At 40.3% G+C, this 14,230-nt stretch overlaps 1 protein-coding gene across 3 annotated transcripts in view; it reads left to right on the top strand.

The window, feature by feature from the left end:
* Nucleotides 1-14,230, top strand: part of ADGRA1 (adhesion G protein-coupled receptor A1) — a 1,332,527-nt gene that overhangs the window by 80,207 nt on the left and 1,238,090 nt on the right. For all 3 annotated transcript variants that reach the window (XM_073596079.1, XM_073596078.1, XM_073596080.1), the window contains one exon: nt 3,516-3,587. In XM_073596079.1, coding sequence (XP_073452180.1) covers nt 3,516-3,587 — 72 coding nt within the window. The remainder of the gene's footprint in view (nt 1-3,515; nt 3,588-14,230) is intronic.

Below are 14,230 nucleotides of genomic sequence, written 5' to 3'. Positions count from 1 at the left end.
ACAGAGAACGTCTCTGTGTAGCGTGGCTGCTTGCTTCGCCTGCCACAGTCCTGTATCTTTAAGGCTTCTGACTGTATGGATACTGCGTAGCCCCGGGCTGTACAGACTTCCGAAGTTGGCTTATCTTCCCTACAGAGGTCAGCTTAAAAATTTCACTGTTCTGTCTCAAGGAGCAGATAGCTAAACCAACTTATCCCAATAACTGTAGATACCATATTTCTTTGATCTCAGTTTTATTAGAACAAGCCAGGTGAAACTACAAATAACAGAAATAGACTTCAATAAGTACAATATTGCGTACAATACAGCATACATTGCATAAACAACGATATACAGTACAAGATGAGATAATAAAAACTTACTGTTTAAGTTCTCTAAGGGGTGATGGCGATAGAAAGAGAAATACATGTGTTGTTTCCTGAATGTCTTCTCACAAAATGGTGGCTGTTTCACTTCCTGCTAAGATTCTACCCAGAATTCCCTGCTTGCTGACAACTTCCTTAGTTACACATACAAATAAACAAAGAAACAGAACTGCAGCAATACCAAAAAGGAATGCTAAATGGAGCCTGCACACCACATATGATTGACTTAAGTAAATTACACATTTTGCATGTAAATTTAACAACACAGGTACAAATAACCAGTATAAAACATCAGCAAGACATCTGGTGGACAGAACACCCTCAGCTAGAACACTGAAGATGGCTGGTGGATGGGTCTTTCAGCATGTCAATGACCCAAAACATACCACCAAGGCAACAAGGGAGTGGCTCATTAAGGTCATAGAGTGGCCTAGCCAGTCTCCAGACCCTAATCCTATAGGAGGGAGCGGAAACTTCGAGTTGCCAAGTGACAGCCAAGAAACCTCAAGGATTTAGAGAAGATCTGTAAAGAGTGGACCAAAATCCTCCTGAGATGTGTGCAAACCTGGTAACCAACTACAAGAAACCTCTTACCTCTGTGCTTGCCAACAAGGGTTTCTCCACCAAGTACTAAGTCATGTTTTGCTTGGGGATCAAATACTTGTTTAACTCACTGAACTGCAACTCAATTTATAACATTTGTATCATGTGTATTTTGTGGATTTTTGGTTGATATTCTGTCTCTGTCATTTAAAATATGCCTATGATAAAAATTATAGACCCTTCATTTCTTTGTAAGTGAGCAAACTTAGAAAATCTGCAGGGAATTAAATATATTCCCCACTGTATACTTACCCTTCCCCTCAATTATAATTTCCCTGCAGCCCCCCTTCAATTATAATTATCCTCCCCTATACAATTATAATTCCCTGCAGCCCTCCTGTTAATTTTAATTACCCTGCACCCCACAATCTCACATTGCATACAATTCCCCTGCACCCCCCTCCCCAAGGAGGGTCTCTCACCTCTCCCCTGGCTTCCATCACTCCGTCCAGCTCCGGATAGTAAACAGCCGCTTGTTACCGGGTGGAATGCACATCGCATGATGACATCACTATGTCCAGGAGGAGAAGTAAGCCACACTTGTCCTGCAATGGAGGGGAGAGGAGGCAGACAGAGACCCGACCGTTCATGTCCTCCCTTCTCGGAGATCACTGCCCCTCCTCCTGCGTTGTCATCTCATTCCAGTCATAGCCCAGACCTGTAGCTGCAGGGACAACTAGGAGATCCATTCCCTCACAGGACAGAAGAGAAGGTGAAGAGAAATCTCCACATTGGGGACACACAGAGACACAATCTCCCCAGTGTGCTGTCTATTATTGGTGATGGTGGAAGTTGTGGACAATGTATATAATAATAATAATAAACAAATTTATTTTATATAGCGTCTTTAAGGCCCGGTTCACATTTGTGCGATGCCAGACATTGCATGTAATTCGCAGCTCACTGTCGTTCACATTACATGCAATGTCTGTGCGGTGCGATATCAGCCATACAGATAGTATGGCTGATATCCCACCGCATTCGGTGCAAACACGCACAGGACCCTTTTTTCTATTCGGACCAGAATCAGATTGCATGTGTGTTCACACATATGCGATCTGATTCATGTCCGAACTATCAGTTCGCAGTGCGATATGCAAGCTGAACTGGGGGTGTTGTTAACATGTATTGACACTCCCCAGCAATTCGCATATGGCAGTGTGAACTGCCATGCGAGTCGGTGCGATGCAGGAACCCGCAGTGAATTTGCAGTGTTCTCGCATCGCATCAGTGTGAACTGGGCCTAAAGGTGGCTTCTCAAAGCACTTTACAAGGAAAACACAAAAAATACACAGGATAACATAAAGGAAAAAGAGACAATTAACTGAAAGCTTGTCTAAAGGAAAACGTTTTTAGATTTGATTTGAATGAGTTTAGAGAAGATAACTCTCTGATGTTCTAAGGAAGTGAATTCCAGAGTTTTGGAGCATATCAGGAGATGACTCTGTGCCTCATTGGTGTTCTGTCTGGTTGAGGTCAGGCCAATTAAGTTTCTCCACCGCAAACTCACTCATCAATGTCTTTATGGACCTTGCTTTGTGCACTGGTCTAAATCATTTAGTGGAGGGGGTATTATGGTGCAGGGCTGATTTTCAGGGGGTTGGGCTTGGCCCCTTAGTTCCAGTGAAGGGAACTCTTAAGGCGTCAGCATACCAAGACATTTTGGACCATTTCATGCTCCCAGGTTTGTGGGAACAGTTTTGAGGAAGGCCCCTTCCTGTTCCAACATGACTGCGCACCTGTGCACAAGGCAAGGTCCATAGAGACATGGATGAGCGAGTTCTGACCTCAACCCCGATAGAACACCTTTGGGATGAATTAGAGCAGAAACTGTGAGCCAGGCCTTCTTGTCCACATCAGTGCCTGACCTCACAAATGTGCTTCTGGAAGAATGGTGAAACATTCTCATAGACACCCTCCTAAACCTTGTGGACAGCCTTCCCAGAATAGTTGAAGCTGTTATAGCTGCAAAGGGTGGGCCAACCCAATATTGAACCCTACGAACAAAGACTGGGATGCCATTAAAGTTCATGTGTGTGTAAAGGCAGGCATCACAATACTTTTGGTAATATAGTGTATGTGATAATGTTGCAATCATCAAGAACAGAAGAGTTTATTTTGGGTTGTTCTTTGGTGGTAGGTTATGGTAGTAACAAGAAATAAACAGCTAAATTAAAAACAAAAAACTTTTTTTTTTTTTTTACTATTTTGCACCAGTTTTCCTTTGATAATAATAAAAAAAAATCAAGGCGATATCCATAACTATTTACTATGAAATGGAAGCCCAATTTGTCCTTCAAAGAAACAAGGTATAATCCACCTGGATGCACAAAGTAGTTGTGGTGATCTGTACGGCTTTACTATCACATGTCAAAATTGCAAATTTGAGCTTAGGCATTAAGATTAGGTATGAAGGCTTAAAACTTCCAATTCAAAAATGTAAAACATTGGGAAATGTGTAGGTCAATATGAATATGAAATGGAAAAAACAATTTATAGAATGCAGCAGTTTTAATTTACCAAGAGTTTCTTGTTTTAAATTTACAGGATTCTGAGCAATAACAAGATATCGCTGGTAAGGAACAGAGCTTTTTTTGGGCTGAACTCCCTGGAGAAACTGTGAGTAGGAATCTTATTCTGACCATTTCTTCGATTTGAAAAATGGCTGAAAATGAATTGCTTATAGAGTTTACTGGGATCACAATGCAAAATACATTTCACTTGTCACTGTTTCAAATTGTCCAACTTATATAGACATTGTCATGAACCAGAAAGTTCAGGAGGAAAAAAACAGAACTACAAAAAAACAAAAGTAAAGAGATAAAAAGACAGAGTATCCTCAACAGCATGTAATTAAAAAAAAGTTGAACATCTTGTAAATGCATTGGGTTTTCTTTGGAAAGTAATTTCTGTATAAATAGAAACCGGAGGCTTTTAATACAGCTGAGAATAGAAGATTCTCCTCAATAGACCCCAACGTGATGATCACATAATGTAGTGCTGGGGCACAGTTACATTATAAGGAATTATACATATGGCTGCTTAGCAGGAATAGATTTTCTAGTGAGCTTTGCTTATCTTGGCATATTAGATTTTAAATAATATGCACACCTGGGACAGACCACATATGCTAGATTATATGTAATATGCTAAGCTTAGCAGTTTTATAATATACAAATCTTTTGATTTAGATACATTTTTTTTAAATTGTAATTGTTCCACAATGTTGTTGGCGTGCTGATCCTGATGTCCCAATACACACTATATTGTCAAAAGTATTGGGATACCTGCCTTTACATGCACATGAACCTTAATGGCATGCAAGTCTTAGTCCGTAGGGTTCAATATTGAGTTGGCCCACCCTTTGTAGCTATAACAGCCTCAACTCTTCTGGGAAGGCTGTCCACAAGGTTTAGGAGTGCGTCCATGGGAACGTTTGACCATTCTTTGTAAAGCGCGTTTGTGAGGTCCACCTCAGGCACTGAGGTGGACGAGAAGGCCTGGCTTGCAGTCTCCACTCTAATTCATCCCAAAGGTGTTAGGACTCCATGTTTTTATGGACCTTGCTTTGTGTACTGGTGTGCAGTCATTTTGGAACAGTAAGTTGGGAGCATGAAACTGTGCAAAATGTCTTGGTATGCTGACGCCCTAAAAGTTCCCTTCACTGGAACTAAGGGGCCAAGTCCAACTCCGTAAATACAGCCCTACACCATAATCCCCCCTCCACCAAATGATTTGGACCAGTGCACAAAGCGAAGTCCATAATGACATGGATGAGCGAGTTTGGGGTGGAGGAACTTGACTGGGCTGCACAGAGTTCTGACGTCAACCTGATAGAACACCTTTGGGATGAATTAGAGTGGGGACTGCAAGCCAGGCCTTCTCATCCACATCAGTGCCTGACCTCACAAATGCGCTTCTGGAAGAATGGCCAAACATTCCCATAGACACATTCCTAAACCTTGTGGACAGCCTTCCCAGAAGAGTTGAAGCTGTTATAGCTGCAAAGGGTGGGGCAACTCAATATTGAACCCTACGGACTAAGACTGGGATGATATTAAAGTTTATGTGCATGCAAAAGCAGGTGTCCCAATACTTTTGACAATGTAGTGTATGTTGCAAGTTCTATGACTCCATGAGGGATTGTAGACATTGAGGCTTAAAACCTTCTCTCATACCCCAAAATTGCCAGACGTTATCCACAGCCCTTTCAAAATTTACAAGACGACAGCAATTTTTTTTGGAGTCTAATGGCCATAACAGTCATTTTTTATTGTAAAAACAAAACAAAAAACAGACATTAATTAAAAAATAAAAAACACCAAACAAGGAATGTATGAAAACTGACCTCCTACCTAAAGGTCTTTCAAGGCACTTATGATCCAAAAAGTGGCTGCATCATCAACAAAAATTCCTAGACCACTTCTGAGACAATTAACCCCCAAACAACCCCAGATGCAGACAAATTACCACCATGTTACCATTACCAACATAGCCTAATTTTTGATAAATATAAAAAAGTGTAGCGCTAACAATTATACATGAAGTGATAAAAATAGTTTCTAATATTTATAAATGTCCATCATATACACTAGTGAATCATAGTCCATCGTTGTGTGAAACCATTGTGGTCACCATGTGCGTAAGCAACTAGATAGTGAGAATACCATCACCAAAATAAATGGAGGCGTACCAGAAAGTTTGAACCCAAAATAGCATATGCTATGTGGGTCAAACCAGCCTATATTGCCCACCGGCAATGGTGGGGAAGTTGTAGTAACGGCCATTATTATTATTATCATGTCTGTTTCTCTCCCAAGGGGCTTGAGACATCATCACCTGTTATGTTCGGGGACGTTTAAACATCTGTATGGAGAAGACACTTCTGTGAAGACCCCTAGGACCTCATCCCCCGTTGGCCATCAGGGCTTCCCCTCTATTGCCGGTGGGCAATATAAGCTTGTCTGACCCATACAGCATATGCTGTTTTGGGTCCCAACCTTCCGGTAAGCCTCCATTCACTTGGGTGGTGGTATCTTCACAATCCTTGGTTTATATATATGACACTCTTGTGAAGGCTTCCAGGACTATACTTTCGGCCGTTACTACAACTTCCCCACCATTGCCGGTGGGCAATATAGGCTGGTTTGACCCACATAGCATATGCTATTTTGGGTTCAAACTTTCTGGTGACCACAATGGTTTCACACAACGATGGACTATGATTCACTAGTGTATATGATGGACATTTATAAATATTAGAAATTATTTTTATCATCTCATGTATAATTTTTAGCGCTACACTTTTTTATATATATCATTTACAGCAAAATTTCTATTTGCCGTGTTAGCTGCTTGCACAATTGAGTAAGCGCAAAGTTATTTTGTTTTGTTTTTTTGTACACATAGCCTCATTTTTGGCCAGGATCACCATATCTTAGATGTGTGCAACCCACCATTCTCCAAAGATTTTAACCAGAACTGCCTTCAAAGACCCAGAGACCCCTGCTTGTTGCTATAATAGTTATATCAGGCAAATATACCACAGACAAAATGTAAGTGCAATATCACAAAACTATCTTTAAAGAACCAAAAGTAAAAATAGTGATAAACAGGGAGGAAACAAAAGGAGACAGCCCACTGGAGGGAGGGCATTAGAAACTTGACCAGAGCTGGCTAAGCTTCAACTGATCTTCTGAAGTGTCCTTTTTCTTTACTTAAATCTGAGCTGTACTCTCTATCTGAACTATACTCACCTGGAATCTGGCAATGCTCCATCCCTAAAACTCCCCACTGGCTGTGACATCTTCGGGTGCCTTGCTTCCAAGTCCTGATCACCGGCCGCTGTCTTTGGCCGGGCGGAGATGACATCACTCCCATGCATGCGCGGGAGATCCGTCAGATTTAGTATTGCCAAATTTGTGCAGTGAGCTGTGCTTGTGCAGCTTACTGTACAGGGATGGACAAGCAGGTAGGACGCTTTAATGCAGAAGAGACAACGCATTTATCTTCTGCATTGAAAATGTTGCCTGTTCACAAAACCTAAAGTGCTACTTTAAAATAAATTTAACATGAATCACCTTCTCTTCTGCAAGCCCCCAGTCATGTCGGTCTTTCCCTTTGCTTCGCGTACAGCTGCAGGCATTGTTCTGGACTTAAGCTATTGGAGTTTTGTATGTTGCAGTTCGCTTTTGAGAAAGCTGTTACATGTGTTGAATATTGGGCTTACAGGGGCCATCCAGTTTTCTCTTGGTGGTTAAAAAGGAAATTCAGCTCTGACTCCATAATTTTTTCTGGTTTGTGATATTATTATGCCGATGTAGTTTTACCAAGGGGAATTCAAAAACTAAGTTAGTTTAGATGAAAGTAGTAAAGTACAACCTCAAATGTCAGGGTCTGGATCTAAACCCACGACCTCTACAGTTTCTTTCAGCAGCTCTTCTAGCTGTGCCACCTTAGATGCTGGACAGCATCCTGTCTGATTCCTTGGACAATCTTACCTTGTACCCAGTTTGCGATGAACCTTGAATTCCTTGCTCCTCCCATGAACTTCCTGATTTAACCCATGTCTCTGCTCTGCACTTTCTGTTGCCAGATTATTGTGCTCTTCTCCAGCCAGTATCTTGCTCCTTTCACTCCTGCTGCTGTCTATATCTTCTCTACCAATTGTTGCTGATCTTTGACTTGTTCCTTGACTATGCTTCTACTTATTCCCAAATTGCAACCACTTGTTACCGACCTTTGGCTTGTTTACTGACTATGCATCTGCTTGATCCCTAGCTACTATATCTGCTACTGTACCCTGACTGGCTCACCACCTGAGCCTGCGTCATCCACCAGGTGACGTGCTTGTGAGACTCTCTACTGTTATAGCTACTGGTCTTCGAGCCTGACTCCTAACCATTAAAGTTGGCAAGCCACTGTATGAGGAGGGAGTAGAGTGAACTGAAAATTACTTTATTGGTTTTGCTATGATGTTTGAGGATTAATTTCTTCACAGTGCCTGCAGCAACAGAGATCAGTAAGGACTTGTTTTCAAGCTTATGTACTAGTTAGGAATATGCAAATAATTTAATGTTAATAACTTGTCCGCACCTACCCTTAAATAACAGATTGAAACAAGAATCAAAGAGGCACAAAAAAGAAGTTTTATGTCTAATAAGATAATAAAAGGGACCTATTTCTCATAAAGCAGAACTTCACCCAAAAGGGGAAGTTCCACTTGTTTGCATCCCCCCCCCCTCCATTGTCACATTTGGCACTTTTTGGAAGGGAGGGGGGAGTGGGTACCTGGTTTTGACAGGGATCCACTCCCACTTCTGGTCGAATTGCTGCTGGGATCTGTGCGGAAGTTCGTCCCCCTCACCTTCTCCCTGCTGCAGCCTTCTGGGAAACATCACCAATCCCAGAAAACTATGAGACCATTCACAAAGCACAGCGTGGCTTGCACATGCTCAGTAGGAAACCAGCTGTGAAGCTGGAAGGCTTCACTGCCGGTTTCCCTTACCTTAGAGGTCGGTGCCTGCACCCGAAGCCAAATGAAGAATCGGCTCAGGGGAGGACATTGCTGGATCCCTGGACAGGTAAGTGTCCTTATATTAAAAGTAGCTATACAAATACTGTAGCTGCTAAATTACATTTTTTTTCTGGGGAGACTGGAGCTCCTCTTTAAGCAGGACTTTAAATATCAAAAGGTCAAAGCAGCTGACAGGTCCACCTTAACAGCATACAGTATAGAAAACTTTGGGCTGCATTTAATTTAGTCCTTATGCTGGCTAAGGTCACCAAGGAGGGGGCAATATACTAATTTGCCTAATGTTCAATATAAACAATAACACATAAACATAGCATAACAAAGTCAGGTATATCAAGCAGAAGATAGCTGTTACCATTAACATTTCAGGTACACGGTTTCTTCTGACCCAAAACAGCATATGCTGTATGGACAGAAGCTCAACTTTTCTTCGGGTTTTCAATCAACGCATTTTTTATTTCATCCAGTACAAGGTAGCTCAGTCCAAACAATGAACAGTTTTGTCCCGTGTGTAAAGCAAGTCCTTACATAAAATGCAATAAAATAATGCAAGTGTTTGCTCATGATTATAAACAGGCGCCCTTTAAATGCTCATTCCTGGAGTGACTCTTACAGGACATTCAACACATCTGACTAAGCAGGAAACAGACACTTTCTTTAACTATTTATAGCTGAATCTACACAACTGCCCTTCAGCTCGGCACCGCTAAGTACTGCCAGTCCATTTAATGAAATGCCTTTTTATTAGGCATTGTGTAATTAAAACTATACCATTTCTCTGTAATTGTGCTGTATAATTAGATTGTATAATTGAAGGCATTGAAGGCACATAACGCTCGGTATAATTGGAATAGGGACCCAAAAACCGAACAGCTGAAGAAAAGGAGGAGGAGGTGGTGGTAAAAACAGACAAGGAAAAAAATCCAAAAGTAAGATGACAGTTATATAGTTAGTTTGAAAAAAGACAAACATCTGTTGGGTTCAGTTAAAGGGATCCCTTCTATTCTCAGGACTCCAAACCTACTGTTGGTTAAAGCAGTATTAAGCCCAAAAGCAAACATTTATTATATTGCAGCTTACCAATTCTTAAATATGATGGCTGCATTTCTTTTCTTTTGTAGGGTTTCTTTCCTTTATTTTAACCTGGTGATCCAGCCAGAAAGTCTGTTGTTTTTCAAGAGCAAGCTCTCCTGCAAATGTAGAAGTTAGAATGTTGAGACAAACCATTTAAAGTGGCTCTAAAGGCTTACATTTTTTTACCCTCATGCATTGAATGCATGAAGGTAAAAAAAAAAAAACTGTTTCCAGCAGCCCCCCTAATACTTACCTGAGCGCCCTCTCTATTCAGAGATGTGTACAAGAGCGTTGGCTCTCCAGAGACTCTCCCTCCTCATTGGCTAAGACAGAAGTGAGAGCCATTGGCCCCCGCTGCTGGCAATCACAGCCAGTGAGCCAGTTAGAAGATAGAGGGGGTGGGGCCGAGCCATGGCTCTGTGTCTGAATGCTAATGAGGACATTTGCCAGCACACCGTGGATTGACAAGTAGCATTCAAGCTATTTTTTTTTTAAAGCATGATCACATTGCTTTTGTCTTTTTATTTGACCTCTTTTTTTGTTAAATAGCTATTACCTACGAGTTCCTCTTATTTTCTGATATGACATACAGGGGCACCTCTGTGCTCTGTATACATGGACACTTTTATTTGTACCTTTGTGTCTCATACTATAACCTATACATATACACAAACTGTAACATTGTTTTGTTTTTCCTATGAACAAAAAATGTAATAAAAATTACAATTATAAAAAAAAAAGCAAAAAGCATGATCACATCACAGAACGTTTTAAAGACACACAGGACCCCTTTATCAGACACGTAATAAGTGTAGGGTAACCCAGGCCCTCCCGTCCCACTGGGAGACCGCCGGCTGGCTGGACAGCCAAGCAAATCCGGGATCGACTTTGCTTGGATGTTTGTAACAGTAAGCCAGTAGCGATGACATGATGTCACTTTGATGTCATTTCACAGCCAGTTTTGAAAATCTAAAGCATTCAAAAACACAGATCTTGGTGTTTTGAACTGCAGAGAAGGGATTTCCATAAAGAGTATCTCTTCATAAAGAGTACCTGTCAATGGTTATTGCTGTCACAAGGATGTTTACATTCCTTGTGACAGCAATAAAAGTGATAAAAAAAAGCAACAGTCTAAAAAAAAAATAAATATAAATTAATAATAATAAAAAATACATTTAAACTGCCCTTGTCCTCCCATGCTTGTACGCAAAGGCCAACGCGCCTGTCAATCCCGAACGCACGCAAACAGTGGTCGTCCCACACATGTGAGGTATCATCAGATCATGGGCAGTATTGCTAGCACCAGACCTCCTCTGTAAATCTAAGGTGGTAACCTGTAAAGGCTTTTAAAGCGTCGCCTATGCATAGAAAAATGTACATTGTTTGCCATTGCACGGGTGTGCACAATTTTAAAGTGTCTGGGGTGGAACAAATTTAGATGGGGGGGGGGCAATTTTTAGTCTTGCCTAGGGCAGCACAAAACCAAAATATCACTGATTGCATGCTTTTCTTTTTAGCCCCCAAGTGCCTAACTTCACATTTAGCCAGTCTTCTAGCTGCTCAATCAACCAGTCATTCCATTTCAGCTTGTAAATTAAAATCATCTTGCAGGGACTGTTTTTCACTGCGCTGCATTTTTTTTTTTTTTTTGCATCGTTCTTCTGTATAGCTTTGTATCATCTGCAAATGCAAATTCAGAAATTATACTTGTAATCCCAAATTGTATGTATAGACAGGCTAAAGAAAAAATGTTTCAGGAGTAAACTACTATAATTCAGAGTACAAAATAATCACAACTCTATTTACAAAGTGATTTTTAAAACCTATAGACCTTTATTTATACATGAAGTGACTGTGAAGAAGTGTGCCAAATGCTCTAGCTAACCCTAATATACTACATTCTGAGCCAACCTGAGCCAACCATCTGTCAACGTTTCTCCTTATACAATAACATCTGTCTTTCAAAAATCTATGCTGGCTATGACTTATAATATTATTTTTTAGCACATAATTTTGTATGCTGTATCTTAACAACCCCTCAAATATGTTTCTTAAAATAGTAAAAAATGGGAGAACTCTATCCAGCTTCAAAAAAAGAAATATGGCTGCCCCTTCATAAGTATATATGCAGGTTATATTTAACGCTTAGTCAGGGGAGGTGTAATAGTGAGAGTAATAATTACCTTAACCACCTCAATACAGTGCACTTACACCCCCTTCCTGCCCAGACCAATTTTCAGCTTTCAGCACTCTCACAGTTTGAATGACAATTACTCAGTCGTGCAACACTGTACCCATATGAAATTTGCGTCCTTTTTTTCACACAAATAGAGCTTTCTTTTGGTGGTATTTAATCACTAGTGGGTTTTTTATTTTTTGTGCTATAAATAAAAAAGACCATAAATTTTGTGAAAAAAATGCCTTTTTCTTTGTTTCTGTCATAAAATTTTGCAAATTATTAATTTTTCTTCATAAATTTTGGCCAAAATTTATACTGCTACATAGCTTTGGTAAAAATGACCCAAATTCGTGTAAATTATTTGATCTTTGTGAAAGTTATAGAGTCTACAAACTATGGTGCCAATCACTGAAAATTGATCACATCTGATCACACAGATGTAGTGATGGTCTATCTCATTTCTTGGTACACTAACAAGTCAGAAAAGTACAAATACCCCCTAAATGACCCCTTTTTAGAAAGTAGACATTCCAAGGTATTAAGTAAGTAGCATGGTGATTGTTTTTAAGTTGTAATTTTTTCCCACAATTCTTTGCAAAATGAAGATTTTTTTTTTTTTTTTTTTACAAAATTGTCATATTAACAGGTTAATTCTCTCTCAGAGCATATGCATACAACAAATTACACCCCAAAATACATTCTGCTACTCTTCCTGAGTATGGCGATACCACATGTGTGAGACTTTTACACAGCCTGGCCACATACAAAGGCCGAACATTGAAGTAGCATCTTCATGCGTTCTACGAGCCTAAATGACACATCTCATTTCTCAACCACCATTTACACTTTTGAAGGCCCTGGAGCACCAGGACAATAGAATTGCCCCCAAACTGACCCCATTTTGGAAAGCAAACACCCCAACGTATAATCTATGAGGCATAATGAGTCTTTTGAACGGTTCATTTTTTTCCAGAAGTTTTTGGAAAATGTGGAAAAAAATGAAAACACATTTTTTTTTACACAAAGTTGTCCATTTATCAGATATTTCCAACACATAGCATGTACGTAGCAAAGATGACACCCCAAAATACATTATGCTACTCCTCCTGAGTATGGCGATACCACATGTGTGAGACTTTTACACAGCCTGGCCACATACAAAGGCCCAACATTGAAGTAGCATCTCCATGCGTTCTACTAGCATAAATGTCACATCTCAGTTCTCAACCACCTATTACACTTTTGAAGGCCCTGGAGCACCAGGACAATGGAATTGCTCCCAAAATGACCCCATTTTGGAAAGCAAACACCCCAACGTATAATCTATGAGGCATAATGAGTCTTTTGAACGGTTCGTTTTTTTCCAAAAGTTTTTGGAAAATGTGGAAAAAAATGAAAACGCATTTTTTTTTTACACAAAGTTGTCCATTTATCAGATATTTCCAACACATAGCATGTACGTAGCAAAGATGACACCCCAAAATACATTCTGCTACTCCTCCTGAGTATGGCGATACCACATGTGTGAGACTTTTACACAGCCTGGCCACATACAAAGGCCCAACATTGAAGTAGCATCTCCATGCGTTCTACGAGCATAAATGACACATCTCAGTTCTCAACCACCTATTACACTTTTGAAGGCCCTGGAGCACCAGGACAATGGAATTGCCCCCAAAATGACCCCATTTTGGAAAGCAAACACCCCAACGTATAATCTATGAGGTATAATGAGTCTTTTGAATGGTTCATTTTTTTCCAGAAGTTTTTGGAAAATGTGGAAAAAAATGAAAACTCATTTTTTTTTTACACAAAGTTGTCCATTTATCAGATATTTCCAACACATAGCATGTACGTAGCAAAGATGACACCCCAAAATACATTCTGCTACTCCTCCTGAGTATAGTGATACCACATGTGTGAGACTTTTACACAGCGTGGCCACATACAAAGGCCCAACATTGAAGTAGCACCATCAGGCGATCTACGAGCATAAATGACACATCTCATTTCTCAACCACCTATTGCATTTTTGAAGGCCCTGGAGCACCAGGACAATGGAATTGCCCCCAAAATGACCCCATTTTGGAAAGCAAACACCCCAACGTATAATCTATGAGGCATAATGAGTCTTTTGAACGGTTCATTTTTTTCCAAAAGTTTTTGGAAAATGTGGAAAAAAATGAAAACACATTTTTTTTTTTACACAAAGTTGTCTATTTATCAGATATTTCCAACACATAGCATGTACGTAGCAAAGATGACACCCCAAAATACATTCTGCTACTCCTCCTGAGTATGGCGATACCACATGTGTGAGACTTTTACACAGCCTGACCACATACAGAGGCCCAACATCAAAGTAGCACCATCAGGCGTTCTAGGAGCATAAATGACATATATAATTTCCTGGCAACCTATCATTTTTGAAAACCCTTCATATTTCTAACACATAGCATGCACATACCAAGAATT

The sequence above is a fragment of the Aquarana catesbeiana genome, linkage group LG08 (assembly GCF_042186555.1).
Source record: "Aquarana catesbeiana isolate 2022-GZ linkage group LG08, ASM4218655v1, whole genome shotgun sequence".
Classification (NCBI taxonomy): domain Eukaryota; kingdom Metazoa; phylum Chordata; class Amphibia; order Anura; family Ranidae; genus Aquarana; species Aquarana catesbeiana.
This window is presented reverse-complemented; position numbering and strand designations above follow the sequence as displayed.